General features: G+C 42.4%; 1 protein-coding gene across 1 annotated transcript in view; it reads right to left on the bottom strand.

Annotated features, from left to right (window-relative positions):
• rasgrf1 (Ras protein specific guanine nucleotide releasing factor 1) overlaps nucleotides 1-18,675 on the bottom strand; it is a 66,337-nt gene that overhangs the window by 35,307 nt on the left and 12,355 nt on the right. The window contains exon 2 of the mRNA XM_078427505.1: nucleotides 2,822-2,928. Within this exon, the coding sequence (XP_078283631.1) occupies nucleotides 2,822-2,928 (107 nt within the window). The remainder of the gene's footprint in view (nucleotides 1-2,821; nucleotides 2,929-18,675) is intronic.

The raw sequence follows: 18,675 nt of genomic DNA, 5'->3' as shown, positions 1-18,675 counted from the left end.
TTGAGGTGTACAAGATCATGAAGGGAATGGATGGAGTTAATGTTCAATATCTATTTTCCTTGGGTAGTGGAATCAAGAGTTGGAGGACATAGGCTAAAGTGAGAGGAGAAAGATTTAATAAGAACCTTGGTCATCACTTGTCCACCACATAAAGCGCGGTGAGCAAATGGGATGATCTGCCAGAGCAAGTTGTTGATGCAGGTACAATTGTAGCGACCATAGAGAGTGGTCCTAGGTGTCGAACCCTCAGATTGGCCAGCAAGGTCACGTATGGGTGCGACCGTAAGGATTGGTCCAGGGAGTGAGACCGCTGATTGGACAGCGTCGTCACGTGCGGTTTTGGCGCCCAAAGGAGTGAGTTGAGAGACTCCTTCGAAGTGAACAGTTAGTTTTAATGGTTGTCTGTAATCTCGTTATGTAAACTTTGTGATCGAATATTGCTGTCGCAATAAACTTCTTCAACAAAGAACGAGCCTCCAGACTCGCCATACAATCACATTTAAAAGACATTTGGACAGGTACATGGATAGGAAAGGTTTAGAGGGATATGGGCCAAATGTGGGCAAAACGGACTAGCTTAGATGGGGCATCTTGGTCGGCATGGATGAGTTGGCCCAAAGGACCGGCGTCCATGCTGCATAACTCTATGATCCTCCAAATGTGCAACTCTCCCATCATGTCTAATGTTGCTCTTATATTGGAGCCATAAAATATTTTTCTGCAACACAAAGTTAAGAAATGATTCAGTGGGTCAGGCAGCAGCTCTGGAGGACATGGATAAGTGAAGTTCTGGGTCGGAACCCTGAAGGGTCCTGCACTTTGTGTTTTTTGTAAACCAGCATCTGCAATTCCTTATGTCTTTAACTATGTTTCTGAGGCAGATTAAGCATCTCTGCCTTAACAGCAGAATAATGTCTTGTTAGGACAACAGGAAATCCATTCACAGCCTCTTGAGTGTGATTGATGCCGAGCCACCTTCTGACACAATCTGCAGCCTTTCACTCAAATTACTAACCTGGAATCGCTCCCAATGGTGCATTTTGTGTCAATTAATATCAAGCTCAAGTATTATCATAAGAACTGACACTCAGAGGACCTATTTGTACAACCACTGCTTAAAATCAATGATTCTGGAAACAATTCAGTTGCTATCTTTGTCTGTCTGAAGACTGGGATTTTCTGGATGTCTTTCACCTCTCCATTAGTGGTACATGCAGAGATCGAATCTGAAAATTAGATACCACTTGAACCAGCAGACTCTGCAGATTGTGTGATTTAAGGAAAGTGATACATTGAAATATTTTGAGAAGGCAACAAGGAGGTGTAATAAGAAAAGCACATTTGATACCAATTACTAGACTTTAGCAAAAGCATGCAAAACAAATAGGATGGGCAAGTTAACTCCAGAGAATTTTAGAAAAGGTGGCAGTCTGTGGGCAAGTACTGAGGCAGTGCTGTACTGGCAGAGTACTGATCTGTGGCAAGGCAATACGGGGGGAGTGCCGCACTGTGGGAGGGGCAGTATTTAGGGAGTGATGCACTTTTAGAGGGATCCCGACAAGGGGTCACAGTTTAAGGATAAGGGGGAAGTCTTTTAGGACCGAGATGAGAATGTTTTTTTTCACACAGAGAGTGGTGAATCTGTGGAATTCTCTGCCACAGAAGGTAGTTGAGGCCAGTTCATTGGCTATATTCAAGAGGGAGTTAGATGTGGCCCTTGTGGCTAAAGGGATCAGGGGGTATGGAGAGAAGGCAGGTACGGGATACTGAGTTGGTTGATCAGCCATGATCATATTGAATGGCGGTGCAGGCTCGAAGGGCCGAATGGCCTACTCCTGCACCTATTTTCTATGTTTCTATGTTTCTATGTTTCTATGTTTCTACCTATAATATTGCCAGCATATTTTGCTTAAGCATCACCAAACAAAATCAGACACCGTGCCATGTAAGGAAACATTAGGGTGAGAGGCCAAAGCTCAGACAAAGTCAGAGGTTTGAGGAAGAGAATTTAAGGTGGAGAGTAAGAGAAATTAAAGGAGGGAATTCCAGAAGAACAGGTCTGAGCAGCTAAATACACATTCACCAAGAGTGGAGCATTGGAAATTGGAGATGATTATGAGTCTGGAAGTGGAGAGGTGCAGAGATTTTAGAGAATTACCAATCAACACAGGAACAGGCTCTTTGGCCAACGATGTTTGCGTCAAACATGAAGCCAAATGAATCTAATCCCTTCTGCCTGCACCTGGTCCATATCCCTCTATTGCCTGCTTATTCATTAATTTAGAGATACAGTAAAGAAACAGGCCCTTCGGTCCACCGTCTACGGCGACCATCAGTCACCCGTTCACACTATTTCTATGTTATCCCACTTTCTCATCCACTCCCTACACACAAGGGGCAATTTTACAGAGGCAGATATGGAGGCCAATTAACCTACATACCTGAGGAAAAACATGCGGTCACAGGGAGATTTTGCAAACTCCACACAGACAGCACCCGAGGTCATAATCAAAGCTGGGTCTCTGGCACTGTGAGGCAGCAGCTTTACTAGCTAAGCCACTGTGTCCTGTTCCTATCTAAAAGCCTCTTTAACGCCACTATCATATTTGCTTAAGGTGATTATATAGAGGGGGGGATGAAACCGTGGAGGGATTTGCAAACGATTTGCGGAGCGAGGAGCCGATTTAGGTCAGCGAGCAAACAGGTGATGGGCGATTGAGAACGTGTGAGAGTTGGATGCAAATGTTGACAGGAGCGGCAGGGTGGGCTCAGGGAGGCGGTAGGCTGGCCCGGTGAGCTGGAACGTTGATCCATCACCTACCTTGCATGGCCAATTGCTGTCACCCAGTCATCACAATCCTTCATGTCCTCTGTCCTCAGCTCCAGGGCTTTCTGAGCATCATGGCCAAAGTTAATTGTGAAATAATACTGTGTGAAACAAAGGATAAAACATCTCAATTATCTCAGACCAACCTCTCACATAGAATGTACTCAAGGAAGTTTCATCACATTGCTGCCCACGGCCAATCACCCCAATGCTTTCATCATTATCACCAAATTCCATCCTTCCATTGCCAATTGAAAAGTCAGCAGGCCCTTCATCATGTGACCAAGGATTCCTGACTCCTCCATATATCCCCTTGTCCCTGACTTCTTCACCAGATGTTTTATAATTAATAAATGACCACACAATTAATCAGCGCCATTAAAAAAACCGCAAGTACTCAGTTTCGTTATTGCCCCTGCATTTTTTGATATTACAGGGATTAAAAATTAGCACCAACTGTATGTAATCATCACAGTAACAATCAAAGAGAGAAAACCAAGTCCATGGCAAATCATAAGAAGCACTCAAAGGAGTTAAGTTTCACTATAATTGATCATCGAAAGCCAGGAAGCTTTGAGTGTGCCCCGCACTGACTGAGGGGCAGTTCTGAGAGTGTCCCACCTGGTAAATTAGATTTAGTGCCCTGGCCAAAAATTATCCCTTGCGCAGTTTAGGAAGAATGAGCAGATTATTTGACTATTATGCAGAAGCGTTCGCTGTGATCAAATTAGCTATTTGGTTTCCTACACTACAACCGTAAATACATAATTAAAAAGCTGATTTGTTGCTCTTTACTGTTTTGGAGCCGCTCAAAAGGAATGTGGAGATTGTTTTCTCTGAGAGGTAAGTATTTGAAATAGATGTAACGTTTCCAATCCAGTTATGAGATGCTGCCTGACGCATTGAGTTCCTCCAGCACTTCGTGTTTTGCTCACAATTTTTTACCAATTGACATTAAAACTTTCAAGGGCATTGCTCAGGGAAATGCAGTATTCATGCAGGGATTGTTAAACAGCCGTTTTAATGGTTATTGGTGCCTAAATATTCACGAAACACCATTCTCCTCTTAACTGGTTCTCTTCCCGTCTAATGGAGTGAATGGAGTAAAGGGTTCCACGTCCCAGCCCTCAGTCTTCAATAAAACTCATTCCTGTCACAGAAGGATAACACCTACGGAATTTTAGACATCACACTGTAATAATCAGATACCTAGCATACAATACTGCAGGATCCTCCCACACGAACGTAGTATCATATAAAGCCAAAGAGAGAGAGAGAAAGAGAGTTGGCATTGTATGAATTTACCCATTCACTGCAAAGGAAGATTAGTGCTGTACTGATGAACTGAACAAACACCATTCAGTATATAGCCTTAATTGGAAAAAGCTAGATTAAGAGATGTATGAGAAAGCATGATGCACGATTTTTGCACTGGGGATTGAACTGTATTTAGCTTTTAGAAAATCCTTATTGCAGACAATGGCCTAATTGATGGGGATAATAGTGGGAATTTTACCTGGTACAAGTAGGAGGATGGAAAGAAGAGTTAATCTAAAATCAGACATTAGCCTTTTTTTGCTAGAAATTAAAAATAGAAAAAATATTCTTTCAATTGTACAAGATATTGGTGAGGCTGCACTGATAATCCTGTGGAGAGTTTTGATCCCCTTATGTAAAGAAAGAATGTTCCAGCGGTGATCTAGAAGAGATTCACAAAGGTGATTTCTGGAATCAGAGAGTTTTCTACTCACAAAATTATTCTTTGAAAATTAGGAGAATGAGAGGTGATTTTATTGGAACATTTAAGATCCTAAGGGGTAGGAGAAAGTAGATGCCACAGGGAAAGTCTTGATGAAGGGATTAAAGCTGTACGATATATGTCTGAGATGTGCAATGATTTTTGTCTAAGGGAGTGGCGAATGTCTGGAATTCACAAGTAGAGAGTCGTGGAGTTTAGAGTTCTGAAGGCATTTAAAGAGAAGGTAGATAGTTTTTTTAAAGATCAGGGAATTGAGCACTATGGGGCACTGGCACAAACGAGGTGTTGAAAGGCCAGGTGGCCTACTCCAGCCACTATCGATTTGTGTTCTTGAGGGATATTATATTAAAACCAAGAGTAGAAGAGGAACAAAGATATCATTATTTTTAACGCATTGCTAACGCAAATATTTGACGTTATTTTAGTAAGGTAGAACAATGGAGAATGGGAGCAGAGGTCTGTCTAGATCTCCATTCCATTTCTATCTTTGTACCACATGTTAAATTGTCCTTAAATTGTCAGGGATGTCAATTGGAGAACTTGCTTCTCCCCCAGGAGTTAGTGGATGGACAGTGGCACATATTGGCCTGCACAGTCATCAGCTGAACTTTTGGTGCATCACTATTGGCAACGCCACTCTCTGGTTGTTGGGCTACTAGTCAGTAACAACAACACCAGGCATTTGTACAACACAAGGAAAAAGTCCAAAACACTTTTCATGAACATTATCTGACACAGACCCACATCTGGAGAAATTTGAAAATGTGATGAGATGTGATGTGATGAGATAGACTTGCACCTTACAGAAGTCTAGAGGTGAAAGAATCTAGGAAGAGAATTTCAGAGCTCAGGATAACGAAGCCACAAGATAAGCAAGACCAGCAGTGGCAGAATGATTAAATTCAGGAATGAATGGGAGTCCACAAGAGTGTGGAGATCTCAAACAATTGCAGAAGAGGTTAATAGCAGATAACTGATCTTGGGAGACATCCCTGCTTTTAGTCATAGATTCATAGAATCATAGGGTGATACAGTGTGGAAACAAACCCTTCGGCCCATCTTGCCCGCACCGGCCAACATGTCCCACCTGCCCACACTTGGTCCATATCCTTCCAAACCTGTCCTATCCATGTACCTGTCTACCTGTTTCTTAAATGATGGGATAGTCCCTGCCTCAACCACCTCCTCTGGCCGTTTGTTCCAAACATCCGCCACGCTTTGTGTGAAAAGGTTACCCCTCAGATTCCTATTAAATCTTTTCCCCTTCACCTTAAACCTATGTCTTCTGTTTCTCGATTCACCTACTCTGGGCAAGAGACTCTGTACATCTACCCGATCTATTCCTCTCGATCTTATACATCTCTATGAGATCACCACTTATCCCCCTGCGCTCCAAGGAATAGAGTCCCAACCTACTCAACCTCTGCCTATAGCTCAGACCCTCCAGTCCTGGCAACATCCTTGTAAATCTTCTCTGCACCCTTTCCAGCTTGACAACATCTTTCCTATAACACGGTGTCCAGAACTGAACACAATACTCTAAATGCGGCCTCACCAACGTCTTATACAACTGCAACATGACCTCCCAACTTCTATGCTCAATACCCTGGCCGATGAAGGCCAATGTGCCAAAAGCCTTTTGACCACCCATTCTACCTGTGACTCCACCCTCAAGGAACCATACACCTGCACTCCTAGATCCCTCTACGCTACAACACTACCCAGAGTTCTACCATTCACTGTGTAGGTCCTGCCCATGTTAGACTTCCCAAAATGCAACACCTCACATTTCTCTGCATGAAATTCTCAACCATTCCTCAGCCCAATTGGCTAATCGATCAAGATCCTGCTGCAATTTTTCACAACTAATCTTCACTATCTGCAAAACCACCCACTTTTGTATCATCTGCGAACTTGCTAATCTTGCCGTGTATGTTCTCAACAATGATCCAAATCATTGATATAGATGACAAACAGTAACGAGCCCACCACTGAACCCTGAGGCACACCACTAGTCATAGGCTTCCAGTCCGAGAAGCAACCTTCCACCTTCACTCGCTGCTTCCTTCCGTGAAGCCAATTTTCTTTCCATTCATCTATCTCTCCTTGGATCCCATGCGATCTAACCTTCCAGAGCAGCCTACCATGAGGAACCTTGTCAAATACTTTACTGAAGTCCATATATACATAATCTACACTTCTGCCCTCATCGACCTTTTTGATCTCGTCATCAAAAAACTCAATCAGATTTGTGTGACACGACCTCACATGTACAAAACCATGCTGACTCTCCCTAATCAGCCCTTGTCCATCTAAATGCCTGTATATCCTATCCCTCAGAATACTCTCTAGTAACTTTTCAACTACAGATGTAAGCTCACCGGCCTATAGTTCCCAACAGTTTCCTGCAGCCCTTCTTGAAAAGAGGCACAACATTTGCCAACCTCCAGTCTTCCTGTATTTAAAGATCTCTCCTGTATTTAAAGATGAGTCATAAATTTCAACCAGGGCTCCCACAATTTCCTCTCTGGTTTCCCACAATGTCCTTGAATATATCTGAGTCCTCTAAAAGGAATAATTCTCACCAAGTTTGAAGTTTCCAAATGCTAATTCTCAGAAATAGCACAGCTTGAAAGAGCTTTAGTTCACATTTTGTCATCTTTTCTTTTCACCATTGTATATATCCATAAGTGTATTTATGCCGTTAGAGAAATCCCCATCAATAATATAATTCTTTCTTCAATATCATCATATCATATCATCATATCATATATATACAGCCGGAAACAGGCCTTTTCGGCCCTCCAAGTCCGTGCCGCCCAGCGATCCCCGTACATTAACACTATCCTACACCCACTAGGGACAATTTTTACATTTACCCAGCCAATTAACCTACATACCTGTACGTCTTTGGAGTGCAATGAAATGGGAAAGAACATACTGACTGGGACATGTGAGCAAGAGTTTGCAGAAGACTGAAGCTGATTCTTCTTTGGAGAATCCAGTCAATATTGTGAGGCTCTGATTCACACTGGAAATGGAAAGTCTGAAAGAGCTTTTTGCAGATAGCATTGTTCAGGATGAACAATGTTTAGATCACAAAACGGTACGCTTCATGTTCTGAAGGAGCAATTCATGAATGATTAAAGGATTGCCACATTCCTGGCAGAAGTCCCAGGTCATGTTTACTCACCTGTAGTGGCCGATATCTGTGAGATACCAATAAATTACAACTGTTACTGTGATCTAATAGCGGTTTGTGGAAGAGTCTATATAAGAAACAGGAGCAGGAGATGGCCATTTGACCCTTCAATGCTGATCCCCTGTTCCATAACTGACCTTCAGTCTTAACTCACCATGCTCCCTTGATATCTAAAAGAAATTGAAAAAGGAACATTCCTTCTGAGTAGGGTTGCCAACTGTCCCGTATTTACTGGGACATCCCGTACTTTGGGCTAAATTGGTTTGTCCCGTATGGGACCTCCCTTGTCCCTTATTAGGCCCGAGAGCCGCTGTAGGCCCGGACGCTGTAGGTCCAGACAGTGTAGTTCCGGACAGTGTGGGTCCGGACAGTGTAGGTCCGGACAGTGTAGGCCCGGAGGCCCGAGTGCCGCCTAACGGAGGTTGCATAGCAACCCGCCTCCAGGCCCGGGCGGCCACCATTGGTGGAGCGGGAGAATGTGGGCACTGGCTGGGTGAGGTCACGTGGGGCGTGGGGGCGGTGATGTCACCTTGTCCCTTAGTTGGGAGTGATTTAGTTGGCACCCCTAGAACTTAGAGACCTTTGGGTCTAAGGCCATAAACTTTCCTTGGAAGTGGCAACACAGGTAAATAGGCTGGTGAAGAAGGCTTATGACATGCTTGCTTTCATAGGTCAAGGGGCATCGGATATATCGGTTGGGTCATTATGTTGCAACTTTACAGAATCCTGAAGTATTGTGTGCAGTTCTGGTCACCACACTGTATGAGGGAAGATAGTGCAGAGGAGATTTAACAGGATGTTGCCTGGATTGGAAGACTTTAGTTATGGGGACAGATTGGATAGGCTGGGCCTATTTTCCCCAAGTGAAGGAAGCTGAGAAAAATAGAAAGACTTGTGAGAGCTATATAAATTCTAAGAGGCATAGATAGGGTAAATAGTCAGAAACATTATCCCATGGTCAAGGTTTCTAGAACAAAAGGCAACAGGATTAGAGTGAGATTGAGTAGTTTTTAGAGGGATTTGATGGGATCTTTCTTTTATGCAGAAAGTGGGCTGATAGCTTACTGAGAGAGGAAGTAATGGAAATTACAACATTTCTGAACCTTTTGGATAGGCAAAGCATCGAAAGATATGGACCTAATGCAGGCAAATGGGATTAATGTAGATGGGCAAAAGATCAGCGTGGATGTGGTACAACGAGGAGTCTACGACTTTATTGTCCACTTGACGCTGGAGATTTGAAGACGTGAACACATTGAGAGATATTCTGCAATATCATATCAAGAATTCTTCAATACTTCAAAATAATTATTCAAGAAATTCACTGGAGGATTTCATTTAGAAAGAACTAGAGCTGTGCAATTCCTCATGGATCATTTCCTCGGGACCCAATCTAGAAATCCACTAGTTGAGAATCTCGGGATTTGCCAAAGCAATTTACAGTTCAGAAATAGTCACTGATGCAATGAAGCAAATTAAAACCACTTAAACTATAAGGAAGAAGGGTCTCACAGTGTTTCTTCAAAACAATGCTCATACCATCTTTTACATCCACCTTAGAGAGTTCTCAGAGTGGAACGATCCACAGGTGACTAATCCAGAGGGAAGAGTGCTGACAACTGAGTTACATCGTGGATTTGTCTACTGTTCAGTGAAAACATAATAGTAGTTGTAAATGTTCTGCTTTATTTTAACATGATTTTCCTCCAAAAACATATTTTATTCATAAATTATAGTTATACTAACGGAATGTAACATTGTCATCTTTCTCTGTGCTAAGTATATCATTATCAGCACACCCCGGCCATTTTCTCTTCTCCCCTTTCCCGTTGGGCAGAACATACAAAGTCTGAAACCACGTATCACCCGGTTCAAGAACAGGTCCCTCCCTACTGTTCTCAGACTCTTAAACAGACCTCTCATATGCTAAGGATAAATTATTGATCTCCCAATCTACCTGGTTGCAGCCCTTGCACTTTTTTTTATCTGCACTTTCTCTGTACCTGTAACAATATATTCTGCATTGTGTTTTTTCTCTCTTTGATGTATTTATGAATGGTATGATTTGCCCAGATGGCAGTTTTTTGCTGTATCTTGGTACTTATGACAGTACTATTCCAATTCCATTATATAAGTTTACAATATTTACAGCATGTTAGTATTTTTCAGTCCCAGCCATTCTGTCTGTGTGCTGTGGTGTGACAATCCTATACTGAAGACCCCCCCCCCCCGAGTCTTTGACACAGCTCCAATAGACTTGAATGCATCCCTCAGCGCATACTCCTGCACCTGGGAATGGCCAACATATTTCAAGTGGATAGAAGTGCACCACTCATTAAGATGATAATCTTTCAGCAGCAGTCAATGTTTGTCTTGGTAAGTTTTATATAATTTATGTAAAGAATCTGTGGATTTAGGATGAGATTCGCCATGGAACCTATGGTATCATTATGATCATAGCAAACATATTTAAACCAAAGTTGAGAAATTTAAGGAAGCAATTTTTGTAATATTTTGCACGAAGCACTGCATCGCTTCAGCAATTGACACAATGCACTTATTGACTTGTTTACTGAGTCTGGAGACAGAGTTTAAAATTATCCAGTGTGTGGTTGATGACATCACCCAACAGCAAGCGGCGTTGTCATGTACCCCGGGAGTTATCAGATCTTACAACCCAATTGAGCGTAAGATTCAAAGAGGGCACTGCCTCTGTACAGAAACAGCTTGGTACCTGTAATGCCCACGCAAACCGAGGGTTCATCATCTCCCTTGATGTGAGACTCAGAGCCCGTACTGAGGGAGCTTTAGATCTTTTACACTCTTTGCAAATTCGGCAGACATCATTTTTCTAGTCTCTACCATAGGGACTGCTGTGGACTTGTTGACAGAGATTAATTAACAACTCTATCATCATTGTATCATATGGATGAGAGAAGGTGAACTAATTGGAACCCCATATTTGACATATATATGAACAGCAATTTCACCATTGCTATTGCGCGCCCATTGAGCTTCCTGAGCTGGGAAGGAGTGAGGGATGTTATGTAAAACTACAACAGTAAGCCACCAACAAACCCTAGGACCTGGTTAATAATTAGTTCTCTTACTAAAAATTGTAGACTAGCAATTGTGATACTGCAGTATAAGTCATTCTGCCTGAAGCAACAAAGGGCATTTGGAGCAAAGCATTGTTCAAAATGTGTTGCCTTAGTTCATTTGTAGTCAGAATGTTGTTGTTTCAGGCCTCTTCCCTGTCCTAACCAGTACTAACCCCTCAAGTAACACCACTCGCATCACATAATCTGGTCATAAACACAGTGGTGTTTATGAGGGCATGATATACACAAATAAAATGTTGTGTTTCCTACAGTACCACAGTGACTGCACCAGGTCACAGACAGAATGTGCTGTGGCCTTTTCTGAGATGGGAAAGATGCTAAATGTAACTACTTCCTTCAATTACATCTGCCGTTGGAAATGTAATCCTTAAACTACATCACTTCAGCAATAATGAGCAATATTCATCACAGTGAACCTTCTTCCTCACTGCCATTAGTGTGCATACAAATCGGTGTCCCTCTGGTCCTTCCATTTTATATCAAGAGCAGGAATCAGATGGACATTAATAGAAAATGGATTATTCCCAATGCAACAGCTTTCTCATAAATGATCTTGCCTCACAGATTAGGATCTAAAGCCGACGCATTTTATCCATCAGGCTTACTGTTTTATCGGTATAATTATATTTAAGCACTTGGCTTCCTGTGGGATTGCTTGTTGGCAGCATAGGGTCTATTGCACAGGTGTGGTGTTTATCTATTAAGCTTGAATTGTGTTTCTGTGTGTGTGTGAGAGAAAGACAGGGAGAGAGAAATGTGAGGGAACATTAATTGTCTTGCTACCTGCTTTCTCTGCACCTTTTACTTTCCCTCTGCAGCCCAGTGAGGGGATCCTGACGTAGACCAGCTGTAATTTAGACACATTCCTCACCAATTGTGCTGAGCTGATGTTTAACACCAGCCTATATTCAACACTCGATAATAGTAGCCACTGTTTCATGAAAGGAAAGGAATGTGTCTACATTTCAAATAGTTCTAACAAATACTGAATTATGGGTGCTATTTACTGTCATGGAGAAAATATTAATGAGTGAGTTGATTAAAAACAATTTATTTATTTCAGTTACAAGATGTTCTAGTTAATTATAGTACTGAATATGGTTTCCCTGGTAACCAATTAAAGATTTCCTAACTGTACTTTTATGTACTGGAGTGTATTCTTCTGGCTCCTTGTAAGTGAATAATATCAGGAGACTATCTTTAGAAATCAGATGGTACTGGTACATTTCCACTGATGTACTCCTTTGTTGATACTTTTCAATCAAACCTGCTGGACTGAAGTCCATTGCAAGTCATTTTCCATGACTATCACTAAATCTATATGTAATCATTTTGGCATATCTAATCCTGTATTTGTTCATGGTTTGTTAGATCAGAGCAACAGATTGTTCATAATTCAATACTAATGTGACTGGAAGATTTTTGCATCAGTCGGGCTCTTTAGTTAGCACTTTGTCTACTGAGTCGAGGGGGGAGGGGGCGGGAGTTGTGGAAGACCACGCTCTGGAACTAGGCAACCTAATCTAATCCAGATGGTACCAGCGAGGTGCTGTCTTTCAGCTGAGATGTTCTGAGGACCTCTTTCACTGTGTAGGTGGACCTTTTTTTTTAAAGTAGGGAGTTCTCCCTGGTGTCTGGTCAATATTTACTTCTCTTTCATCATTTGGACTATTGGGTCATGATATCTGTGTCAACTTACTGTGCACAGACTGGTTACTGTGTGTCTTCAGAACAAAAATGACTGCATTTCAGGAGGACTTCATACCAGGAATAGTCTTAGGGTATCCTGAGGAGGTAGACTCCCTGCTCTATTGTCACTGAGCATGCAATCATCAGTTGCTGATTCCCCTCCCCCTGACCCTGCACAATCATTCCACTTGCATGTGGCTCCATGGCACTGGATATCTTCCCATGGAATTTATAGTGCAGAGAGCAGTGCTAATGCTGCACAGCATACTCCTCCCACCTCACACTACCATCCCACCCCATCAGTAGGTCTTCTCGTCCTTTCTATTAAACTTCTGCCGTAACACATTTTTGCTACTTGCTTCAACCACTTTCTTTGTGAATGAGTTGCACTTGTAAGGTGGAACCATGACTCCACTCTCTGACCAAATACTGTATATTTCTCCTGAATTTTCCATTGGACTTATTAATGACTGACGTATTGGGAACTTTATGGAAACTCTAACACAGCTGCCTAAAAGCTGGATCTCTAGCCCTGCAGTATCATGTGTGCATTCTAATCCACTTCAGAAATCTGGGCCCATGGAAGTGAGGAGAACCACGCTATATTGAGCAGATGCTAGTCTGAACATCGCACATTTACTGGTATTGATGCAAGGTATGAGGGGGCTTTGATACTGGAGACATCATAGTTCCCAATGTCGTGGTCAGAGATCGCACAAATTGACTGCAGCCATTTATTGAAAGCAAGGTTAGAGTGATTCTTCTCTATGATGCTGGAAATACATGGTGGGTCAGAAACCGAGTTAATGGTTTAGGTCAAAGACCATTCAGTACCTTTCGTTGAAGACCTTAAATGTTAGCTTTGTTTCTCTTCCCATAGATGTGGCCAGAGAAGGTGAGTATTACCAGTATTTTCTGGTTTTATTTTACACACAAATCCTTTGCCCCAGCCAGTCTGTGCTAATCACCAACAACCCAGTTACACAAATTCTACATTAATCCTTTTTATTAATTCTGCCCACATTCTCATCAGCTCTTCCAAATTCTGCTGCTCACCTACACACGAGGGGCAATTTACAGTGGCCAGCCATGCTGTGGGTGCAGCAAACATTCAGCTTTCTGTGATGGATTTGGTCATTGAAAATAAATTGGCTTGTCATGCAGCCCAGAAGAGAAAAATCTTTCGTTTTAATTACAAGGATCTAAAAACACGATAAAGTGTAGCATCAATCCTTTAGCTGGTATTTTATATGCTTAATGCCTAATGTTTTATAACGTCACCATTTGGTCATTTTCCAGTAAATAGGATCAATCAGTGCAAAGTTAGGTGGCACCAGATCAAGTTGGTTGATTTTCTGTTGTCAGTATAATTGAACCTGGAGAAGCTGTGAATGGGCCTGTGTTCTAAGCTTTCAAGGGAATAGGACAGACGTATTCTGAATCCAGTCCATGCTACCCATGATGAGGAAGCAGATGGTGTTTCCAAACATTTCATTCCTCAGCAAAGGCACTGCAAAGTAATCAAAATATGTATCCATGGGCAACAGGAGGTCACAGACCCTTGATCCTGTTCTGCCATTCTATCTAATACAGCTGAATTCCTTATTCCATTCACTTGCCTTTGATCCATACTCTTTCATTCCACACAAACCATACATTGACCTGAATCTGGAATATTTCCAGACCTTTGGTAAAAGGTGTTAAAAATATATTTTTTTATAGTACTTGTCACAATGCTTCAGGATGTTCCAAAAATCTTTCGAAATGTAGGATGTGATGTAGGAGTTGATTCTGGGAGACAATATTCTGGATACACCTACTATCGAATGGTGTGACTCTGATTGTAAGACTGTACACTTGGCATAAATGTTCATGTTTGGCAGGAGAAGCTTGCCTGGGTCTATATAAAGATTGGTAGAGAGAGGGCGGAGAAACGAGGGCAGGAAGATTTCCGTGCTCTGTAATTACCACAGATTTGAACACAGAGTTACACAAAATGTTCCGTCTTTGTGTTTTTTAAAAGCTCTATCATGCAATGCTAATTCTTCATAAATCGGATGAATATTTGTTGCATGAAGCAGTGAATAGTGGTGAGTGGTTGTTTCTCAGACCAAGGGAAGATGACTGTGGTGTTCCCGGCTGGTTGCAATTTGGACCACAGCTTTTGTTGGTAGCTGATTGTGATCTGGCTTGGATACACAGCGCAAGATTTAAATGTTAGCAGGGGGTGCAATGAAAGGAAATGTAATGAATGGTGATAAAGATAGTAACAAACTTCAGGAGGTCTAACGCAGACTGGAGAAATGAGCAGACGAACAGACATTGAAATTTAGCACAGACAAGTGTGAAATGATGGAAGTGCATGCAGGAAACAGAGAGACGGTACAGTGTGTCTACATACTCTTTGAAGGACAGATTTAAGGAGTCTACATAACAATGATCCATGGGTTTATTTATAGAGGCACAGAGTACAAAAATAAGAGAACAGTACACAACCACATTAACCGTGCTTTGACCCGAACTGGACTAATGTGCCCAACATTTTTTGGTGGATGGGTGTTAAGACCTTGGAAGGGGGAATGCAGGGGCTTTACCAGATTGGTTGAGGAGATGATGAACCTCAGCTCAGTGTGGAGGCTGGAGAAGCTGGGATTGTCTTCAGAGCAAAGAAGGTTTGGGAAAGATGTGCTCAATATCATGAAGGGTTTGCTCAGAGGAAAAAAGGTTCATACTGGCAGGAGGATCAATAAACTGAGAACATGGATTAAAGATTTTATTTGGGTATGGGCATCATTATTTCCCACAACAACTAATTGCCTCTGTGAAGGTACCCCCATGGTGCAGTGGGATTTAGACCCAGTGACGATGATTGATTGAAGGATATTTCCAAATCAGGATGGTGTGCAATTTGGAAAGGAACCTGCATCTGCTACATTTCACCTTCTTGACTGTGGAGATCATGGTTTGAGAGGTGCTGTACGAGTAGCAAAGGTGCATTTTGCAGATTATCAAATTGCAGCCAGTGTGCAGAGGAGGGAATGAATAGTTGTGGTGCTGGATGGGATGCCAATCAAATGGGCTATTTTGCTCTGAAGAGCTTCTTCAGAGTTGTGGAGCTGCACTCATCCCACCAAATTAAGAGTATGCCAACACACTCCTGAATTGTATATTGCAGGTAGAGATTTTGGGGGTATCAGGAGTGAGTTACTTCAGAGGATCCAGTCTCTGACATGCTCGTGTAACTGGTGTTTGTAGATGACTGATCTGGTTGGATTTGTGGCCAGTGGCGACCTCAGGATGGTGATGGTGCAGGGCTTGTAAATGGTAATGCTTTTGAATATCAAAAGTATGTAGTTAGACTCTCCCTTGTTGAAACAAGTCATTGCCCAGCACGCATGTGGTATGAATCTTATTTATCACTTATCAGCCTACGTCTGGATGATGTTGCAGTAATGCAGATATGGACAGGTTCATTTGCTGAACTTTGACCATTGTGCAAACCTCTACTTGTGATCTTACAAGGGAAGGAAGGTTGTAAATGGCGGAGATCTCCTGGGGATAGGATGATTGATCTCCGACATCACAGCTAACCTTTTTTGTGCAAGAAATGACTCCAAGAATTGAAGTGCTTTCCCCTTGTTGTTCATTAATCCCTTTTTACCAGGGGTTATAGAGCCACACTCAATTAATTGCTGCCTTGATATCAAAGGTTGTTACTCATCCACCATCTCTGGAACTCAGCTCCTTGATCCGTATTTGGACCAAGGCTGTGAAGATGTCTGGACCTGAGAGTTTCTTCCATCAGTGAGCAGGTATCACTTAACAGTGTAGTTGACAACACCATTTTACATAAAGATGATTCCTTCAGTTCAACCAAGTCAGACTGTTGCTTAACTAGACTGCGAGGCAACTCCCCCAATATAGACGCTAGTCCCCAGATGTTTGTAGAGTCAACTTGGCTGTGTGCAAATTCAGTGCCTGATACAATGCTGACCAATTTTGGTCTGGTTTTATTCTCTCTCTGCTTTAGTGTGGTGATTACGATGCACCTGACTGGCTTGCTGTGTCACTTCAGATGGTGATTAAAAGTCAAGCCCATAGTGTGGGTCTGCAGTCAGGGCAGAATGGGCAAAATACCAGGGGGGTGATGAGGAGAATTTTCTTACTGCACGAGTTCTTGTGAACTGGAAAGCTACACCTTAAAGGATGATAGAAGCAGATATAACAGGGCATTTCCAAAGGGAATTGGATAAATAACAAGGGGGGGAATTTGCAGAACCCGGAACTAACTGGGGAGTGAAGCCTTTCCAAAGGGCTGACAGTTAATTGGTCTCTTTCTTGGTTGTGCAATTGCTGCAATTCTCTGTGATGTGTTCCATGGGGTTTGGAGGCCTGATATCTGCTGAGAATGAAGGACAATGATCTTCCTTCAAAGTGCAGGAGAATCTGTATATTCTACCATTTAGGTTGCCAGCTCTTGCCTTCCCATGGCTTAGCCCCTTCACTGTGGGTACTCACACCCATGTCAGCATAATCTTCTGGCCCCATAACTGCTGACCTCCTCCCACCTCCACAGGTCTGAGCTCAGCTGCATGTCCCCTTCACGCTGCCCTATTCACACTTCATTCACTGGCTACCTCTAGCTTCTGATCAAGGCAAGTTGAGTGTTGTTCATTGACACAAAAAGGTAAAATGAAAATCTTGCTTGCAGCAGCATCACGCAAACAAACAAAAACATAAATTACACATAGCGTAGATATAAAATTCTGCATGGCAGTAAAACGAAGAAAAGATGGTGCAAGAAAACAAGACATTAGTGCAAGACCAAATTAGAAACTCAAGTCATAGTAAAGATGGTGCTGGAGAGTGGAAACTTAGTGCAGGTAGCATGATTTGACAACATCTCAATTTTAACATTTTTTTCACTTTTGAATTCCTCTCTGGCTTCTCCCTACCACTGCAATTTTCTCCAGCCCTACAACCCTCTGGGATTTTTGTACTCCTACAATTATTGCCTCTAGATCATCCTGCATTTTAACTGCCCCAACTATTGGTAGCCAAGACCCTTGGCTCTTAATTCCCTCATTGCTTCCTTTAAAATGGTCCACTGACCGAATTTTCAGTCACCTGCCTTATTATCTCCTTACTTGGCCTGGTGCCGGACTTTGGTTTAAAATGCCTTGACAAAGTGTTAATACATTTTATGATTAGGATAAATGCAGTAGTATCCAGAAGCCTAGAATACTGATTATATATAACTGTTGAAAGCCACATTACTAGTCAGTGACTAATTCACCACCTTTTAGGCTATCCAAGATCAGGTACCAGGAGTGAGCAAGCATTGATTCCCAATCTCTGCCGAGTTAATTGACTTCACTTTAAAACTCATTCTCGAGGGTGGTTGTTGCTGACAAGGCTGCCCTCTCCTGCCCGAGTTGAACGTCCACACTATACCTGCTGTGCTTTATATGTGGGAGCTTCACCACGTGTCTCCAGGGAGTCCCTTAGACACAGATAAGATATTCCATGATACCAGCCCAGCACCGAGGAAGGAATGCCTGATGCAACTCCACAGTAAGACGCACCTGAGCTTTCGTGGGGAACTAGGGAGCTGATGGAGTTTCCATCACAATGCTGTGGTCCTCCATTTGCAGCAGCTACAGCGGAGAAAGTGATGTTGCAGCAATCTTACTGAGTTGCTGCAGAATAATAGAGTAAGGCAATTCTAGATTTAATTAAACTATTGCTGCACAGAGTTCCTGTACGTGTTTCACCATACAACTGCAATGACATGAATTTCACTGTACTGGATGTAATTAAAATAAACTAGTCAGATTACCATTCTTGCTACGGAGCCCTGGTTAATATGGATCTGCCAGCACAGCAGTTACAAAATTCAAGTGGCTGTGGGGGAAGAATTTCAAAGATTGGTTCATGGTTTCTCAGTTTCTGATCTTGAATGGGAAAGGTAAGAGGAGTAAAACACGTAAACAAAATGCCACCCAGCCCAATGTGTCTATGCTAGCTCACTGCAATTAGCCCCACTCGTCCATTCTTGCCCTCATACATGCTACCG

The sequence above is a fragment of the Rhinoraja longicauda genome, chromosome 33 (genome assembly GCF_053455715.1).
Source record: "Rhinoraja longicauda isolate Sanriku21f chromosome 33, sRhiLon1.1, whole genome shotgun sequence".
NCBI classification, from domain to species: Eukaryota; Metazoa; Chordata; class Chondrichthyes; order Rajiformes; family Arhynchobatidae; genus Rhinoraja; species Rhinoraja longicauda.
This window is presented reverse-complemented; position numbering and strand designations above follow the sequence as displayed.